Genomic DNA, 21,768 nt, shown 5'->3' with positions numbered 1-21,768 from the left:
CTGGTAACCTATCTTCCAGTCTTTCAAGGTCTCAGACTATGTAATAACAAGTCATAGAGCACATATTTTGTCACCCACTTCTCTATTCTGCTTTTGTTTGCTGCTTCCTTACTGTGGTTTAAGGAGATAGGGACTCACTGCTTATTTTGTTTTGCCCTCTCCCCCATCTGCCCCAATAGCTATGGTTTCTAATACCATTCTATAGTTAAAACAACAAGGATCCTTGGAAAAGTACCCAATGCTGAGCCTGGAAAAGGAATATACAAAATGAACCAGAAGAAGCAGTACCAAACGTACCAGAAATTAAGGAGATACCAAAAAATAACAAAGGATAATGGAAACATAAAGACATGTTCTAGGGACACAGCAGCCAACCTGAGATAGCTCCAGAGGACAAAGCTGGAACTATTTGAGCAACAAAATAAGTAGCACACATTTAATTATAACCCAAATTATAAAATAAATATCCCTGAGTCCATACTTACATAAATAAATGATCAGCTCAATAAATAAATGAAGGGAAAAGGGAGAGATCTTCCTTACAGACAAAGTCCCCTTTTCTGGGAGGTGAAAGTTATGCCTTAATGTAACCCAGGCTCAAGGTCTGACTTTGGAAGAATAGATGTGGAAATATAAAATTGTAAACTTAAGTTTCATGTACTGGAAACACTACCTTCACTGAGTAATTAAGGTTGAGCACTATCAGTGATGTCATGGATACCATACAGCCACCACTGTGAAGGGATAGGAAGGGTACTTCCTCTCTGTGAACTCTGTGATCTTCTCCACAACAACCCATAGTGCTAGTTCAATCATGAGAACTATCATACAAGTCATAACTGAGTTCATTCTATAAAACACCAGACCAGTATCGCTCAAACACAAGGTAACTGCGCCTAAAGAGACTATAAGACACTACATCTCAACACAATGTGGTATCCTAGATTGGATCCTGGGATAAAAACAGGACATTAAACTGATGAACCCTAATGGTGTTAGCATCTTAGTTTTGACAAACATACCTGGAAATGTTCCATTAAGGGAAGTTTAAAGTGGGTGAAGGGTATATAGAAATTCTCCATCTTGTCTTGGCAAAGGCTCTGTAAAGCTAAAGTTATTCCAAGATCAAAGTATAGGAAAAAAACAAACAAACAAACAAACTTCTGTTAGTTAACTATGTCTACCAATAATTTGGAAAGCCTTCAGTTAAAAGTATGTGATAACTGCCCCTGCCATAAAGAGATATACACACAGTCACACATATAGTCAGAAACTCCAGAGGATGTGGCAGAATATAGCTCTGTCTCTGAGTGTCTTCCTGTTAGCACAACACACATTAGAAATAAGCTCCGTGGCAAGGAAAGCGAACACTGTTAAGCAGGTTGAATGTAAATCGAAGGACAATGGAGATATATGTTGGGATCCACTGATACTTCAGTCTTTCCATTGGGTTAAATATATCTAACCGCATGCTAAGATCAATAATGTCACAATGAACTACACTGAATTTTATTCCTGAAGTCATTACATCATTAAAATACATATTTTCTACTCCACTTTTCAGATTTTTAGTGGCAAAGTATAATATGACCATCTAAAACAATTACATAAAATGACAGCCAAGAGGACTGTGGAAAAGCGATGAGGGTATTTTAAGTTTGATATTTTCAGTTAATATAAAACCAAAGGGATAGGACAAGAATCTATGACATATTATTGATATGACCATTTTGTAGTATGATGATAGAGAAAAAATAAGGTAAGAAATTGCTGTCTTAATAACTAACAACTGAGTTCAGCTGTGCATTTGAACACAGGACACAAATATGCATTTGAACATGAAACTTGCCTGAATTCTGATAAGCATCATTAGCATGTTCTTTTTTACCTCAGGTCTTTATACCCTTTATTACATTAATGACTATGAATAATTTAGTAGCAACTTCGTGTTAAATGCATACAGCTATGTCTAATATATGCAAAGTAGTTTGTTACAAAATAGAGCAATGTCAACCCTTTAGCATAAATATTTTTGAGGAAATGTATCTTAAATAATTCTTCTATGCCCAGAAAATCTTTCTTTCAAGAGAGATACATGTGAAAGTACAAAGGTACATACTATGTAAAAGTTTAGTGTCAGTTATTTAAAATTTTAATCAGTTTTTCTGATGTTTCTATCAAATAGATATTATCCAGTTACTCCAAATCATGAATTTTAAGATATAATCCTTTTAATAATAAATGTGCATTTTAAGAATTTTCCTTATGAAAATGTAACGCATGACCCAGAAAATAATTAACATTAGCACATGTATTAATTTACAAACAAAATACACGAAAAGTATATATTAACAAAACTAGTGGTGCACACAGACCTGCAGTCAAAATTATGTATTAGTACCTTATTAAAGTGACTTTTCAGTGTACCTTTTTACCGAAGAATCATTTAGCAAACAGGGATTCAATCGTTAGTCAGTACTGGCTCCTTCAAAACAAGTTGTTTTTATGAAATCTAGAGGGAGATCACTAAAGGATTTGCTTCACTTAAAAACTTGCAGTATCCCCCCAGAGTAGAAAGAAATGAAGACCCCTTGAAGTAGTGAACTCCAGGTTTACTCAGTGGGAGGAAGTTGGGATGAAAACAAGAGAAGAAATGTCAGAAGAAATGTTAAAGAAGTTCCATTGGCAAACATTTTAGTCTTCTGTACTTCCCATTTAGCCCTTCTCATCTCCTTACCATCCTTATACCCACAACACTTTAGGTATACAAAGAACCTTAAATCTGAAACTTACGGGTATTTCTCAAAGGTAATATTATCCTCTTCTGGGGAAAGTGAATTACAAACCTAGATTTAACTGCTAGAGGAAAATGTAGGCCCAACGCTCCATCACGTCAGCACAGGAATCTACTTCCTTAACAAATCCCCCTAAAGCACAATAAATAAAATTTAAAAAAAATAATAAGAGGGGTGGCATCAAATTTAAAAGCTTCTACACAGCAAAGGAAACAAGAATGTGAAGAGAGAGGCTACAGAATGGGAAATGATCTTTACCATCTGTTCCACAGATAGGGCATTAATATCCAGAATATACAAAGATCTCAAAAACTTAACGTGAAACAAGTAAATAACCCAATCAAATAAATGGGCAAAAGAACTGATCAGAAACTTCTCAAAAGAATAAGTACAAATGGTCAACACATGAATGAAAATGTGTTCAACATCTCAAGCAATGAGGGAAATGCAAATCAAAACTACATTGAAATTTCATCTTACTCCAGTCAGAATGGCAATTATCAAGAACACACATAATAATAAGTGTTGACCAAGATATGGGGGAAAAGGTAAACTCACACATTGCTGGTGGGACCATCAATTAAGGAGACCACTCTGGAAGATTTCTTAAAAAATTAGGAATGCAACCACCATGTGACCCAGCTATCCCACTCCTCAATATTTATCCAAAGGATTAAAAACCAGCATATTACAGTAACTCGACCACATCAATGTTTAAGCAGCACAATTCAAAATAGCCAAAATATAGAACAAATCTAAATGCTCTTCAACAGATGAGTGAATAAAGAAAATGAGGTGTGTATAAATAACAGAGTATGGTTCAGACATAAAGAAGAATAAAACTGTGACATTTGCTGGTAAATGGATGGAACTGAAGACTGTCGTGCTAAGTGAAATAAGTCAGTCCCAAAAAGTCAAAGGTCAAAGGTTTTCTCTGATAGGCTGAAGCTAATCCAAAATGGAGGCGGGTATAAAAGAGAGAGTAAAGGAAAAAAGAGAGGGAATTTCATCAAAATAGAGGAAAGATCAATAGCATAGATGAAGGGAACTGAGGAGGAAGAAGGAACAGATAAAGGGAAGAACAGTGAAATTATTATTATTTATTCATTTATTTATTTATTTATTTATTTATTTATTTTGCAGGTGCTAAGGATTGAACCCAGGGTCTTATGCATGTGAGGCAAACACTCTACCAACTGAGCTATATCCCCAAGCCCCCAGTGAAACAATTTTGATGAAACTTTCCAATGGACTTGTGTGGATGTGGCACAGTGGATGGCAGCATTGGGTGTATTCACAGGACACAAACTGAAAAAAAAAAAAAAAAGTAAACTGCAAATGGATTGAAGAGAGATCACTGGAGTGGAGGGAAAGGAGCAGATTGGGTGGGGGTGGAATGCTGGGGACTGAATTAGAGTGGGTTGTGTTCCATGCTTTTGTGATTATGTCAGGGTGTATCCTGGTGTTGTAGAAATAGACAACTAAAAAGAAAGTACCTAAACAAACTAAAAAGAAAGAAAAAGAAAGAAAGAAAGAAAGAAAGAAAGAAAGAAAGAAAGAAAGAAAGAAAGAAAGAAAGAAAGCTACTGCAGAAACTATTCATGTCCAACTTCTTATTTCCAATTTTTAATACTTGCTAAAATTTATACAGAAGCATTCTATGTTGAAGTCTTTTATCCTAAGATTAAATGCATGTAAATGATTGAATCATTTAATGTTGACAAAACAAGAAATTAAAAAAAAATTGTTCATATTCATCCTTCAAAATTAAATCCCTTTTAAAATTTTATTTTTCTAAAATATAACTTATTTTTCCTCAGTACAAAAAATATGAAGATTATACACAATAATGGGGTAGTCTGTGATGTTTCATTACTTGTATTCATTGTATGATGTTTAAATCAGTTTAGAATGGGAAATGGAGAATGAATGAATCCTTGACTTTGTTGTGTATCATAGCACTTGACTCCTCTTAAGATAAACCCAAGGGTAGGCTAGTCACTGTGGTCCCAGGATTCAGATTAGTCCCCCAAGGACACTATCCTCCAGACCAGCACATGCAGACCCGGGCTCCAGACTCCAAATATATGTGTATATATCAGTATTATACACATATCAGTATATAAACACAGTATATATCAGATATATACTGATGTTTGCTACAATGTGGCAAAAACTGAAGGACATTATGCTCTGTTAAATAGGCCATGTACAAAATGACAAATATTGCATGTTTACATTTATGTGTGAATCTAAAAATATTTAACTAAAAAAAGCACAGATGACTAGATGCCAGTTGCTAGAGGGTCTGGCGATTCAGAAGAAGTGGGAAATGGGTAATGTTGATTCAAGAGTGCAAAGTTTCATGCAGGAGACCTATTGATATGTATTATACAACATGTCACTATAATTAATACTACTGTATTGTATACCTGAGAATTTCTGAGAGAGTAGATCTTAAATGTTCTCAACACACACAAAAAATGATAAACATGTGAGGTATTGGATATGTTAATTGACTTGGATAAATAATTTCACAATAAATGCATACATTAAAACATAATTTTGTACATCAGAAATACATATAATTTTTCTGTTATACCTTTAAAAACTTGGAAGACAAAATTTAGATGGTAAAAGATGGGACTGCTATACAAATTTTTTCCAAAACCATAAACTTTTCACAGTGCAATATGGTTCAAAGTAATAAGTGAAATTTTTTGTTTGTAAAAAGTTTACATTCACATACTATTTCACTCTAGATAGTTCTCATGATGGCTAAAGATCCTTTTATATATACAATTCTGGGTTCTTCATTTCATGAGTAGTAGGTTAAGTATGAAGGAACATAACCTATGATATTGTTTATGTCAGGCTGGAGATAAAGGAAGAGTCATAGACACAGAAAAAAAGGATAAAATGAATAGAATCAGTGCGATTATAAGCCACAGAGGAAATTAAGGGGAAGTTCTGTGTGTAGTTTTATTCTATAATGTAGAAAATGGTGATTGAATTAGCCATCGTAAAGTCATTTCTCCATAGGAGTTATAAACTGCTTTTTAATCAATATTAACAGTAAAACCTATACCTTTCTCAATTAGAATTGTGATGTGGAAACAAGATAACTATTGATGTTAGCTCTAGATTTTATAGGGCCTTGTTTTCCACAAGTGAATCATGTTTAAGTAGATTATACCTGTTAGAAGGAACTCTGTGACTAAATAAGAGTATTCTCTGAGTAAGTCAGATGAAGTGAAAGGATAGCAGATGAATGAATGAACCAATAATCCATTGGTGAAGAGATAAACCACTACACTCTGAGCATCCAAATCTGCAGGTTACACTTGTCCCAGTAGTCTCCTAACTGCCCCTCTCACATCTTTGTTTCTGAGGGTGTAGATGAGAGGGTTGAGGCTAGGTGTGACAACAGTATAAAAGAGGGCAATGAACTTCCCTTGATCTTGAGAATCTTCTGTTGGTGACTGGAGATAAATGCACATGGCTGGAATGTAGAAAAGGGAAACTACCATGAGATGGGCTCCACATGTCCCAAAGACTTTCTGAATTCTATTAGCTGAAGGCATCCTCAGTGCAGTCCGAGCAATGGCACCATAAGATGTCAGAATGAGGATAAGAGGTACAAGAACAAAAATAGATGTCGTGACCATGAGGGTCAGCTCATTAGCATGAATATCAACACATGATAATTTCAGGAGTGCTGGAATTTCACAGAAGAAATGATCCACTTGGCGATTTCCACACAATGGTAACCAGAAGGCAAAGAAAGAATGAAGTGCTGAGTTTACAAAACCACTTACCCAGGAAGCCACAGCTAACAATTGGCAGAATCGGGGGTGCATGAGGAGAGCATAATGCAACGGTCTGCACACAGCTACATAACGGTCATAAGACATCACCACCAAAAGGATACACTCAGTGCTTGCCAGTGCCAAGAAAAAGTAGAGTTGAATCATACAACCAACATAAGAAATGGTCTTCTCTGGGCCCCAAAGATTTACCAACAACTGAGGGATGGAGCTGGTGGTGTAGGAGATATCCAGAAAGGAGAGGTTTGAAAGAAAAAAATACATGGGAGTGTGAAGATGGGAGTCCAGGTGTGATAAGATGATGATGAAGAGGTTGCCTGTCAGTGTCATCAAGTAGAACAGCAAGATAACCACAAAGAGAGCTGCTTCCAAGTGAGGCCACTTAGAAAACCCCAGTAGAATGAAGTAGCTTTCTGAAGTTCCATTGAATTTTCCCACCATTTTTGGTTTTCTGTTATCTAGGGACAAAAATTATATGAACTTAAAAAGGTAAGGAAATGTTCCAAGAGACATAGGAATATGAGAAATATAAACTGAGGTTCTGACACATTTCAAAACAATTTGAGCATTAAGAAAATCTATTGCAGTAAATGACTGAACAACAAAAGAAATGTTGAACACACATGGATCTAAAACCTAAAGGAAAAAATAAATGCATGGTGAAGTTGACGTTATTCTATATAAGAGACTCTTAGTTAATGAACAGAAGGATGATGGAGTTGGAAAACTATAATTGGATACAAAGCTAGTGGAAACAAATGTGATAAAGAACAGGTTATCACATGGTCTAAAATCTCTGTCAACCATTGCTTGTCTTTCTTTTTAATGGTTTTGAGAAGCAAACCCAGTTCCTCTGGCATGGTAGGCAATTTTTCTACCACTGAGCTACATTTCCAACCCGTCATCAATTACTTGTTAATTACAGAGTGAAAATAGTAAACTTTATAGTTGAGAAACCTGGTGGATACCCCCGAACCGCATGATGAATGACATCACCAATGTGAAGATAAACCAATATTATATGGCCACTGATGTGATGCTCTCAAGAGGACATGATGTTGCTTCAGTGACAGTCATGTCAAAAAGTCTCGTAACATAGAAACGTTACATGAAGTTAAATTGAGAAAACATAGGTGCTTGTACTGTTTAGTGAAGTCAAGGACTGAGGAACTTGTCCAGGTTAAAGAATTCAATGAGGCCCAATATCTAAATGTGTGAAAGAAACTGTTAACAAAATTTAACTTCTCCAAGGTAATTGGAGAATTCTATATATAGAATATCAATTATATTAACATATTCTATCTTTATTGTGTTTGCTGATTGCTGTTTGCATACAGACTATACAAAATACTGTCATTTTTTTCTTAGAAAATAAACAATAAAGAAAGTAAAGAACCAGTAGGAAAGAAACACAGCATCTCCAACTTACTCTCAAATGTACCATAAAAGTGATGGATGGCAGAAAGAGAGAAGGAGAAAGAGAGAGAGGAAGAAGGAGGGGTAGATAGACAACTTTCAGAGCAAAATTTGTCAGGGAAAAATATCTACTAATGTTCAATCTGGGTAAAGGGCATATGGCAGTTCTTTGTATCACTTGTAATTGTTACATAAGTTTGAAATTTTTTCATAATAATTTTATATTCCTGTAGAAATTTGTCTTTTTGTAGAAAAAAATAACATTATAAATATCAAATGTTGTTGCTTTTTGGGGGTTTTTATGGTTTTTTTTTTTTTTTTTGTTTTTGTTTTGTTTTGTTTGTAACAGGGATTGAACTCAGGGGCACTTAACCACTGAGCCACATCCCCAGCCCTTTTGAGTAGTTTAGGGCCTTGCTAAATTTCTGAGACTAGCTTTGAACTTGTGGTCCTCCTGCCTCAGCCTCCCAAGCTGCTGGGCTCAATGTCAAATTTTCATTCATCCAAGAGTGAATGGTAATTGACAAAGAAATGGTAATTGAAGAAATGCCTAACCTAGCTAAGGTAAACAATTTCCACGAAAATGAAAACAAACCATCTTTGTTACCCAATGAGTGACTTCAGGTTGGTTTGTTTCCCAGCATTTTTAGGTTACTTCCATTAATGTGATGATAGAAAGCTTAATATTTGCAGTATCAATAATCACTCCTATAAATGAAAATATAGGAGCAAGAATATCAAATTTTGCAGTGATTTCAAATTGTTTATGTAGGGCGAATGATATTTATATTCAATTAGATGTGCTTATCAACTGATTTATTTCTTTGAGATGAATGCTTTTTTCTCCTGTGAAATAAAATATAGAGATAACAAAAATACATGCAAAAACATCCCTATGACTTTATGAATATTAATGATAGGAAAAGTTGCAAAATTCAAGAAAAGAGTGCTGGAATGATTCGTAAAGGATGTGTAAATCTAAATTTGAAAAGAAAGGGGACTGGTGGGGAGGGAGGAGGGACAGGCTAAGGAAAGAACAGTGGAATGAAAAAGGAAAATTTTAGAGCAAGAAGATCAAACTGCAGTGACTCCACACAGAAAAGGGAAAGGTTTGGAGCAGGACAGTGGAGAGGACCCTGTTGAGAGCAGTTAGAGCACTTGGAATTTGAGGTGTGGACATTGCAGGGATGAGAAATTGGAGCCATGGGGCCTGAGGGAAGCTACATGATGTCTTTTTCTCTATATTGATATCTGATAGAGTATTTAAATTCTAAGCATAAGTTCTAATTACTGCATATTTTTATTTCTAAGTTTCTAGTCTAGATAAGAACTATGAGTTCTTAATGAAAACTTTGAAAGAATTTGTTCACTTGATAAATTCCACTTAGTCATACTTACGTTTTTCTTTAAAAAAATAGCCGAGTTATGATTCTTAGGTGATTCTTTTTCTCCCACAGGTTTTCAATCCTTTATCAGAAAGTTCACTACTTTCTTTCCCACTTACTGTGACAATGTTTAACCCACCATTTACATATCCTCTTTTCTTCTGAATTTTTTGTCTCCTCCAACTTTTCTATACCTTTCTGCTCTGCTTCTTCTGTGGCCAATGCAATTCCTTCATGCTACGTACCAAGTTAAATAAGGAAAAGAAAGATGTCACCGTAGAGTCACCTGTGGTTTTCTCTTTTGGGGATCCCTTTGCTGCTTATGTTCTATAAATGAAACTCTTGTAAAAGATTTCAGGAGTAGATGTTTGGTTGTATTTCAGTAGGAAAATTAAGATCATTTTGCCTGGCTCTACACTTTAAGATTGAGTTCAACATTGTAACTAAATCTGAATGGTATTCATCAAGTAAACGATCCTTAACCAGTTTTTACACTGGTCCAGACTACTATCTCCAACTCAGAAGTCATTTAGGATAATCAATGAGCACATTTTAAAAACAACTTTCTTAAAATCTACAGCAGAATAGAAACATAGTAATAATCACATAGTAAACAATGAAAATTCCTGCATTGTAGGTCACTGCCAAGTGAGTGATAATGGTAATCTTCTGAGAACATTTCTGAAACTTATTTAGACTGGAAACACTACATCATGAGAAGTATAAACCCCAAAATTACTATTTCTTTGTCCCATAAAGAATCAGTTTTCTTCTTCGTTATACAGTTGCTTCTATGACTTAGTACATTTAATAAATCAAAGTGGCAGTTGTGAGCTATCTTTATCTGTTGTGTGAACCATACATAATAAATTTACAAAGACAGTTTAGAAAGGGATTCAAGATGAGGAACAAAAAAAGATATGAGGAAAATAAGAGGGAAACTTTATGATTTAATTTTCTTATTGAAAGAGAGGGAAATAAAGACCTTCTCCAAAGTTCCTTTTACATGCTGGGGATAAATTCTCCACTCTAGGTTTGGTAGTCAGTATTGCCAGCATTGCAGAGGAAAATAGGTCACTGTTCCCATCCCTCTATCACTGGCCAACATTTATTGATTCTGATCATATTACTTCCTTCATACTCTTACCTAGTACTTAGGAAGTACTCAGACAATTCCTTTTACTTCTGTCCTTCCGGTGTCTCTCCATATTCCCTCTGTGTCATCTTTCCTATCTCTCCCCCATTATGTGAGGCTGACCTGATCCCTGGTGTTGGTCTCCTTTAAATCACTAGCATAAATGCCTGTCTTAGATCATGATCTACTACATCATGTTAGTAAAGCGAAGTCTCAAAGCAACTGTGGTTACTACTACAAAAGACAGAGACCTGATTCTACTAAAAGTATTTACAGCCATCAAGAGAAACTCATTAATCAGTGTATCATGGGATTAACCTTATCTCAGAGTCTTTGGGGCCTCTGTAGAAACAAAAGAAGAATTACCTGATTTCTTGATTGGGCCATTGAGAGGGTAAATCTCAAAGTGTCAATTAATGTCCTTCAAGGGCATTGTCCTGGTTCGAAAACCTTCAGGAATGCCATCGGCATGATACCAGACTATTAAGATGATAATGAATCTACAGTCTGACCATCATTGAGAAAAATGCTTTAAGCTGTGCTCGACAGAAAGAATGGGTTGTATTGTTACCTGACATTTTTTATCCTGCTTAGTGCACAAACTTGAGGGATAATTTGTCAAATAACCTAATTTGTGAATGGGAAAAGCCATGAAATAGTGAAAATTAAAGATATCAACTGTATATCTTTGATTCATTAATTGCAGTTTTAACTGTTTCTACCTGGTATGTCTAAAATCCAAGGTTAGGCTTAACTCTGCAAATGTGTTAAAAATATTCTTTGAAGACTATTCAAACTATTACAAGGTTACTACCAAAACTCAGAAGACTTTTTTTTAAAAATAAAATTGAATAATAGTTATAAGATATATTATCTATAACTTTTCTGAATCTTATCAAAATTATTAACAACTGAATGGCTCAGTAATCAATAAACTACATTCCATAATTGTCTTCTTTGCATAAGAATAGATTTCAGGCATTTATAAATTAGTGAACACTTAAAAATTATTACATTGTCAGCTAGCACATTCCATTTGCACCAAAGAAAATCTTGGTAAAGAAGTCATATCATGCTACAATAAGATAACATTTATAAATTAGTAAGTTTAAGACGCTCTGGTATGCTTTTTTCTACTTAATAGAAGTAACAGATAAAACGGTCTTTGAGTTCAATCATTTGGGTTGTTTTAAAAACTAAATATATGAACATTTTTGAACTTCCACTTGTAAAACGAAGATGTGGTGCTTCCCTAAATGTACACTAGTGATTAGAAGAGGTTATGGGGACAGGGCGCTCAGGTAAATGGAGGATGCATTTGATCAATGCACACCATATGCATATATGCATTTGTGAAAATATCACACTGAACACCATTAATATGTACATTTAATATATGCCAATCAAAATGAAATAAAGTGTGTTTTAAAACTCAGCATGGAAATATGTAAACATTCTTCATAGTAAGGTAAAATCATTCAATGCATGTAAGCTGCTGTTACCATGATAGTGATATTAGAATCTGTGAATGCTAGTAAAATTCAGTTACTAAAATCTAAATGATGTCTAACAACCTGGGCCATAGCAGATTGTATGAAGTTCTAATATCCTTCACGCTGTGTTCATTAGACTTGGGAAACAATTTTCAACCTTTGTAAATCTATTGGATGACAGCAAAGTTTAAAGTTTTATGTGCAATGTTATGATTTATTGTTGGGGAAACACCAGTACATAACACGCTTTAATTATGGGTGCAGTTTGCCTTTTTTCCTGCCAACATGAAAGTATGTTCAATATACAGAAATCAATGAACATAATTCATCACATCAATGGACTTAAAAACAAGAATCACATGATCGTCTCAATAGATGCTGGAAAAGCATTTGACAAAATTCAGTGCCTATTCATGTTCAAAACACTAGAAAAACTAGGTATAGTAGGAACATACCTCAACATTGTAAAAACGATATATGCAAAGCCCAATGGAGAAAAATTGAAGCAGTCCCTCTTAAAACTGGAGTAAGACAGGGATGCCCTCTTCTACCACTTTTATTCAACCTAGTAATTGAAACTAGACAGAGCAATTAGACAAAGGAAACAAACTAAAGGGATACGAATAGGAAAAGAATGACCAGTGAAACTCCTCATCATGTACAATCACAAGAAGGGGATCCTAATTAAAATAAGTTATTTTTCATGTATGCGTAATATGTCCAACTCCAAGTTGAAGTTTCCCTGTCCTCATGGTCATCCCAGTTTGGATTTTTTAACTCTGTCCTTTTCACAGACATTGATCTTATTTCCAAAAGTTAAAGCAAGACTATAGGGAATGTAAAAAAACAGAAACACAGCTTTAAAAAACTTCATTCTGGCACTTTCTCTGTATATTCCCTGCTAGAGATGATTTTTCATTTTGTGATATTCCTCCCATCTTACTTGTTCACTCTCCTGGGAAACCTGAATATTTTATTAGATTTCCAGTTTCTCTGCCAATGTTTTTCAGGGAGTGATTGCTTTAATTATTTGGATTCACGACAGGCTCTCTCTCTCCAGTGTAGTATGATTTTATCTGGTATCCAGGGAAGTTCATATATGAGCTGTTTGCCACCAGCACGTTTCCTGGAACAGGGAAGGGTGAAGTGAATCCTCCTGGTTCTCAAGATATACGGCAATCGTGTTGTACTCTGTAAAGAGCTGCCCTAGCTGGCATCATCTACCCATATATTTAGCAATGCTCGCACTTTGGTACTCCAGATATAGACACTGCTGTACTGTGTGGGTACTATGTCTGTTAATGCCTTTGTCTTCATTACCCTTATTATTCCTGTAACCTCATCCTTATCTCTTACACATTCATTGCCAGTAGTGACTACATCTTCTGTGGAATCACCTGCCAGAGGGGAAAAACAATGTTCAATATTTTTATTTCTCTGTCATGAGTTTTTTCTATGCTACCACAAGATTGATAATGGATAGCTGATAGAGATAGAAATAAAAATTTAATATAAATATAAATATAAATTTTCACAGATATAGATATATCCATTATAGATACAATTAAAGATACATATATCTATCTGGAAAACAAAACATTTTGCCCAAATGAAAGTAAGTTGCTTGCTCTCTTCTGTATAATTCTCATTCTCAGTATTAATATTCTCATCAAGAAATACATGGATAAACAGAGGATCTAAAGGACTTTATGAAGACAAACCTTAAGTGTTAAGTGTTTATTTTAATAGCAATCTTTTGATCCAGGCACATAGTATCCATTCACCAGACAGTAGGATAAAGACATGTTTGGGATGTGGCAGATGAAAGATGCCCTTAAGGGAGTAGTTAATGTTTTTCCATTTCAAGAAAGTGAAGCCCTACTATGTTGGTTGTCCCACATACCTATCTCCACTGATTCTACATCTCTCATTGATCAAAGGGGACTCCAGTCGAGGAGACTAGAATGACCTGAATTTGTGAACCACTTGCCTTTACTGTAGAGCCTAGATTTATGCCTCAGCTCTGGTCTGAAGCCACGTTTTTTAAACTTGTGTTGAATTATATTGAAAAGTTATGGAGGAAATCAAAGAGATGTGATTATAATAATCAAGTATTTCTAGATCTACATGAAGATATCAACTCCACTGGAATCCTCCACTTCCCACATATTTTTACTATTTTTACCACTCGTGCCTACTGTGCTCTTTCATCTCACAAAGCAAATTGTAAAACATTGATTATTAGAAAAATAAAATGAAAATGAAAAGAGTCAAGAATGTGTGAGATGAATTAGTACTTAGTGAGAAATGTATGGCTTTAATTATTTCTGGTAAAATCAAGAACTGATTTAAGTTTTCACCATATAAGGCTAAAAATGAAGTAAGAAGTTGAACTCAAAGTTAGGAGAAGAAAGAAACAAACAACAACAACAAAAAAATAAGAGCAATAATCTGTGAAACACAAAACAAAATAATTAAAAACAATACATGAAACCAAAACTTGGTTCCTTGAAAATATCTAAAAACTAACAAACATCTCCCTGGTTTGATAAATAAAGTAGAGGTAAAAACAAACTTCTAAAACAAAAAGTGGGGGTCAGTTTATATCATACCAGTATTTTTAATGATGAAAAAATGGATATTATGAAAAAAATGGAAAACAGATGAAATTAATGAGTTCCTTGAAAGGTATCAATAACTAAAATAGACTTAAAAAGAAATAAAAAATCCAAATGCCTCTATACCAATGAAAATAATTAAACTTTTGTTTTAAAATTTCCCATAAAGAGAATTACATATTCATATGTCTATGTCGATGAGTTATTTTGTACATTTAAGAAGAAATTATACCAAACCTAACAGACTATCTGAAAATAGGGGAGGGGAACACTTCTCAAATCATTTAATGAAACTAGCATCAGATTAGTGCATAAACTATTTAAAGACATCACAAGAAAGACAAATACTTCTTACAAACACCCATAATTTTAGACTTAAACATTCTTAACACAACATTAGCAAATCATATGCAGCAAAAAAAGGCTCTCTAACAAGATCAAGTTAAGTACTTTTCCATATGGGGAAGTATGGTTTAAGGTATGAAAATCAGTCCATGCAACTCATTATGTTAATAGAATAAAGGAAGAAAGTCATAAGATCCAAGAGAGGCATTAAAAGCTTTGCACAAAATTGCAAAACTTTTTTATTATTAACACTCAGCAAACCAACAACAGGAAGGATCTTACAAACCCAGAGAAGTTGCAGTGCTATAAGATGTCCTCAGATCTGCATAGCATAATACCAGCAAGCAGAAAATGGACAGTACTCTAATAGGGATAGTGAAAACAAATACACGTCTGCCTGTCTGCCTCTCTCTCTTTCTCTCTCTACCCTTCTCTTCTGCCTTATTTTGGATTAGCTTCTGCATATCAAAGAAAACATTAGGACTTTGGCTATCTGAGTATGGCTTATTTCACTCAGCATGATAGTCTTCAGTTCCATATATTTACCAGCAAATGCCATAACTTCATTCTTCTTTATTGCTGAGTAATATTCGTGTGTGTGTGTGTGTATATGTATGTGTGTATGTATATGTATGTGTATATATATATATATATATGTATATCACATTTTCTTTGTTCATTCATTTGTTGAAGGGCACTTAAGTTGGTTCCATAGCTTAACCTCTGCAAATTGTACTGCTATAAACATTGATGTGGCTGTACTCCTATACTATGTTGATTTTAGATCTTTGGAATATACACCAAAGAGTGGGATACCTGAGTCATGTGTTGATTCCACTCCTAGTTCTTTGCAGAGTCTCCATACTGTTTTCCAGAGTGGTTGCATGAATTTGCAGTCCCACAAATAATGCACGAGTGTATCTTTTCCCCCATATCTTTGCCAATGCTTACTATGTATATTCTTGATAATTACCACTCTGACTGGAGTGAGATGAAATCTCAATGTACTTTTGATTTACATTTCCCTGATTACTAGAGATGTTGAACATTTTTCCACATACTTGTGGCCATTTGTATTTTTTCTTTTGAGAAGTCTCTATTTAGTTCTTTTGCCCATTTATTAATTGGGTCATTTGGTGTTTTGGTGTTAAGTGTTTCACTTCTTTGTATATTCATAATATTAATGCCCTGAATCTCACCATCATGTATATTCATTCACAAGACACTAAACAAAACAAAACAAAAATCTCTAAGTAGATAGCAGAAAGATCAGAATAAAGGGAAGAGAATAGTGGGAGGAAGGAGCAGAGGGAAAAGGAAATACTGGAAATTGAATTAGAGCAAATTAACCCCATGTTTCATAATTATTTTAGAATAAATTCTAATGTTATTCATAACTATAAAGAATCAAAATAAATTTTAAAACTGTAAGAGAAAATTAAAAAAAAAAAGAATGTGTATGTCCTTCAGGGCTGAGAACTTATAGAATTTTAATTTCTGAAATTATTTGAGACCTTTACTTTATGATTATATTTACAATGATAAAAAGTAGTTTAGTTTATGAAAACACTGGAAATTAAATGAGGCCCTTGTCTCAGATTAAGAGTGCTAAAAACATAATAGATAGGAGAAGTATGAAAGATTCATCAGAAGGTCAATGAAATTTTTTTAAACTTGATTCCTCTGTGAATGAGATGAGACAAAGATAATGATGGTGCCTTAAGTAAAGAGGAGTGAAGAAAAGGTAGGGATTTTGTTTAGGGAGTTTGTTATGATGAAAAGCAGTTTTGGAAGCAGAAGTTGAAAAAGACTCTAATATGAATAGGAGATCTTACTTTAGGTATTATTTTCAATATATTTCTTTTTACTCCTAGAGACATCCTAGTTTGATTGATAAACATGGTTATGTAGATGGTGCCCTAAAATATGCAAGGCACATGAAGTATTTGTGGAAAAGAAGAATTTTATTCAAACCCTGTGGCAATCTCTAGTGGCAGAATCACAGCTCATAATAACAACCATTCTCTACTTGAAAGGTGCTTCTCTCTTGATGTTGGCTACCAGTCAGACTGGAAGGTTGACCATGAGCTGCCTGAGATGAAATCAGTTCCACCAAAATCACAAAGCTTGGCATGTAATACAACATGCTGTTATTAAATATGAACATCACACATAAGACCAGGCCTGAGCAGGGCATAAGAAACCATGCAAATCATTGGGATATGATGTTCCAATCCATTTATTAGACACAAGTAAATCAATGTACCAGGAATTCAGGCTCCTATGGCATCTACTTCCAAGATTAATCACCTCTCACTCAAGTCACACATATAGCACATAGAAAGTTCTTTGCGGCAAATTAACCCAAGAGGAAAAAGATCAGATTTTGCTTAAGTTTATTCTGCACAGAAGTGAACAGGTACTTAATCTGGGGTTTGATTTTGTCACTATTTTTTAAATGATTATGAAATGCTTTATAATTATCATTTATTATTAAATAATATTATTGTTAAATAACCAACATATTTATATTAACTAGTATAAAACCTACTCACCACTCAGCTTAAGAAATAAAATGAACTATTATCACACAACAAAATGTCATGTTTACTTCTCCCCAATAACATTCCCTTTTCACCAAGGTAACCACCATAGTGAACTGTTTTCTCCTAAATATCTTTATATTTTATTTATTACTAATATATATCTACATAACATAAAATAACATTTTGAATGTATTTAAACTTGAAGTAAATGGCATTTTATAGCTTGTCTTTTAAAACCTCAGTAAGGCAAAATAATTATACATAAAGATCACTGTGTTTACTAATAATTTCTGGAATGTATTTCTGGAAAACAAAATATATCTTTTAAGTCCCATATCTTATAGAGGCACCTACCAAATCCTTCTCCTGTTTATCATTATGAAGGGGTGAAATGGTAATACTGGCTCTACTGGAAAGATTTGAGGATTGGAGGTGTAACAACTTGGGGAGCTGGCCCAGTGCTGCCTTGTAACTGTGAGTGGTGTCCATCAAAGGAAGAGTCCATGGAGAAAGATATCTGACTCACTTTAGCCTTTCACAATAAATAGTTCCTAATTTTTTTTTCTCTTCAAAAAGAGATAACCTAGAGATGAATTCACTCTGTGAACTAAGATGAACCATTGGACATTTTCAAACAGCTGTAATTAAATATCCCCATCAGAGCAGGATGTACTTCTTGCCTCGCTGTTGTTATGCTATGCAGACCTGAGGACCACTGTAGTGTGGAGCAAACCATTGTTAAACCACCTTGAATTCTTTCTTCCATAAAGATTTTCAAAAAATGAATCTTAGTGTCTTTACAACTAGGGTTAAAATATTTGGCTGTTTGCCATCTGTTCTGCAGGAAAGTTGTGCTTGAAAAAATGAGAAAAGTTTTATATCATCTTTATTAAGAAGTCAGTATCAGGATTGCCCATGCTCTACATAGAGGCTCGGGCACATTAGCAGCTTCAAATACACAATATGCCTTTCCTTCAGCTGAGTTTTTCAAATGTTAGCTACCATATCCCTTATGCTAGAGCATGCTGAACATGTGAACCCTGGAAATGTGAACAAGTTTATTACAAATACAATGTATCTGCATGTTTTCCCTTCACTTTCCCAATATCTTTCAACCTGAGATTTTATATATAGTTATTAGTAGTCTTCATTTATCACAGAGTCTGGATGCTACTCATGCTCCTGAAATGAATAACTTCTATAGGACCTAAAGTTCATACAAACATTGACTCTCCCAGGAAGGAGGACAATTAAAGAAATCACTCAGAACAACTGTAATTAGTCTCTATGGCTATGCTTTAGGCACAGATATTACAGGGTTTAGCTCCAGACCAAAAATTCACTAAATTTCTCAATACATAATAAGTTAGAGAATACCTAATAAATGTTGTTAAAGCTATTATTTAACATCGTTGAGTTTTACATTTGGTGTGTGTGTGTGAAATAATATTTTCTGGAAATTAGTCAGAAATCTATGAGTTATTAAAGTTCCTTAGAAATTTTCAAACTAAATTGGTTTCAAGAACTGCATAAGAACCAGAGGCTCTGTTATTTTTCAGAGTGTATTTGGGTTGCAAATAATTCCTATATGAAATGATATGAGATTTTCTTTCCATTTCTTTTTTTCCTTTTTGCCTTGATCCTGACATATAAGAAAGACCCAAATCATCTCAATTTTCTCACAAGAGTTTAGTTCTTTACTACACATCCTGTTGAATTCTTAACATTTTAATTCAGTGCCACATAATTGCACAAATCATTGATTAGTCTCATAATTTGTAACTAGTTTTATGAATAAAGCTACTTTTTAGCACTTTAAATTTTTAGTGACATAGACTTTGAACATCCTTACCCTCAAAATATACATTAATTAAAAGATGCTCATATTGGTTATTGAAGTAACCAAGTTGATTTCAAATCTAGAATACAAATTATTACTTTCTCATACTGACTCTTTCACACCATTAAAAGACATTTCTTGCTGTTCCAATTTATGCATGAAAATATTTTCAGGTTGTAGTTTACTGCTATTATAACTTCCTTTGTTATTTTACTCATTCAAAAGACTCTGGCTTATGATTTTTCTGAAGAATGGTAAGAAATTTATCCATACTTTTTCTTCCCTTATTCTACTCATGTCAGTATTTAGTGATAAATTATTTAACCATATAAAATCATGCAAACATACTTTCTAAACAAAAATAGCAGAGCATTTTTTAATGAATTGAAGTCAATAAACTTTTTAAAATCATGATTCTTTGACAGTATAGAGAGTCTTACACAAAATGCAGTGCAGCCAGGCTGCACACACAGACCTGGGACTACTTGGAGAGATGATGAAATATTTCTCAAGTGATATTGATAGGAAGCCCATTAATGAATGATTGCCAAACTTTTCATGGTAATTTGCTTGACCTAATGTAATTATATTATAAGTTATATCATTAATATTTGTACTACTTAACAAAGATACTATTTCAGTATATATGAACCCAAACAGACTTCTTTTCAGAAATAATGCCCTTATGATACATATTAGCCAAGTATAACCCTTGTCTACCTGATTATATGGAACAAAAGAATTAAGACATGTTGTAAGAATATGTACTATGGGATTTATGACATAAATGGGTTATAAGAGAAAACCTTATAGACCTAACTCTGATTGCTAAATAATTTCAAATTTTTATTTGGAACTGAAAATGCTTCTCACCAGGTTGCCTAATGCCCCCTTCACATCCTTATTCCTCAGGGTGTAGATGAAGGGGTTGGCTGTAGGAGTCACCACTCCATAGAAGAGGGCCATGAACTTGGGCTGGTCCCTTGTAATGGAAGAGGGGGGCTGAAGGTACATGCTAATGGCTGGGCCATAAAATAAGAAAACTACAATGAGATGAGAGGAACATGTGCCAAAGGCCTTTTTCCTTCCTTCAGAAGATTTCATCTTAAGTACAGCACGTCCAATACTAGCATAGGAGGCAAGAATTAGACACAGAGGAATAGCTAATAAAAAAATGCATACTATAGAAAGTGTGAGTTCATTAACTTCCTTTTCACCACAGGCAGTCTTTATGAGAACTGGAATCTCACACACCAAGTGATCCAGTTTATTGACACCACAGAGTGGCAATCGTAGTGTTACAGTGGCCTCTGAGACAGCATAAGTAATTCCTCCCAGCCATACAGTGGACACTAACAAGATACAGATGTGCTGATTCATGATGAGGGTGTAGTGCAGAGGTCTGCAGATGGCCACATAGCGGTCAAAGGACATGATAGCCAGGAGCAGACATTCTGTGCCTCCCATTATGTGGAAGAAATAGAGTTGAACTACACACCCCATATAGCTGATGGTCTTCTTAGAGCTTCCCAGGTTAAAGAGCATCTGAGGCACAATGCTGGTGGTGTAGCACATGTCCAAGAAGGAGAGGTTGGTGAGGAAAATGTACATGGGGCTGTGGAGACGGGGATCTAACTTGGACACCAGAATGATGGCGATGTTTCCCATCATGGCCACGGGGTATGTTATCAGAAGAACAATGAATATAGGAAGCTCTAGCCAAGGACGGTCAGCAAAGCCTAGTAGAATGAACTCTTCAGGGTGGCTTTCATTAATGAGTGCCATTCTCTTCAAAGTGCTTCACCTATAATGGGGAAGGTGCCAAGGAAATTAGCATGATGGGGAATGACCAGACATGAGGATCCATTGGTTGTACACTCATAAAAGACACAGTGCAGTAACTTGAAATAATAAAATTGATACCAGGTTACCTAATTTCCCTTCATGACACCAAAAATTGATGGCAGTTATTGTGAACAATTTACCCAATTGAATTTAGTCTCCTGTATAATAAAATTGATAATGGTTATCTCCTTGTTTTCTGGTGAGGATTAAAAATAGAAGTGACTATGTTTTGGAAACACCAAAATAATTGTTTTCAAACTTTTACTGCCTTAAAAGTCAGCTACATCGATTCTTTTTTGGGGGCTGGGGGTGGTGAATACTGGGGATTGTACTCCAGGACATTTGACCACTGAGTCATATCCACAACCCTATTTTGTATTTTATTTAGAGACAGGGTCTCACTGAGTTGCTAAGTGCCTCATTTTGCTGAGACTGGCTTTGAACTCACAGATCCTCCTGCCTCAGCCTCCCAAGCTGCTGGGATTACAGGCATATGCCAATACCTAAGTAAATAAATTCTTCA

The 21,768-nt window shown here is 34.7% G+C and overlaps 2 protein-coding genes across 2 annotated transcripts; both read right to left on the bottom strand.

Moving 5' to 3' along the window:
* Positions 1–6,133: 6,133 nt before the first annotated feature.
* On the bottom strand, positions 6,134–7,063 carry LOC306666980 (olfactory receptor 2J3-like; the record flags this gene model as incomplete). The annotated part of the gene is made up of 1 exon (XM_079149231.1): positions 6,134–7,063. The coding sequence occupies one exon, from the start codon at positions 7,061–7,063 to the stop codon at positions 6,134–6,136; it is 930 nt and encodes a 309-aa protein (XP_079005357.1).
* Positions 7,064–20,246: 13,183 nt separating this feature from the next.
* LOC306666678 (olfactory receptor 2B11-like) lies at positions 20,247–21,185 on the bottom strand (the record flags this gene model as incomplete). Its single annotated transcript, XM_079148900.1, has 1 exon — positions 20,247–21,185. The coding sequence occupies one exon, from the start codon at positions 21,183–21,185 to the stop codon at positions 20,247–20,249; it is 939 nt and encodes a 312-aa protein (XP_079005026.1).
* Between the last annotated feature and the right edge of the window lie 583 nt (positions 21,186–21,768).

The sequence above is a fragment of the Sciurus vulgaris genome (genome assembly GCF_902686455.1).
Source record: "Sciurus vulgaris genome assembly, chromosome: 7".
Lineage (NCBI taxonomy): Eukaryota > Metazoa > Chordata > Mammalia > Rodentia > Sciuridae > Sciurus > Sciurus vulgaris.
This window is presented reverse-complemented; position numbering and strand designations above follow the sequence as displayed.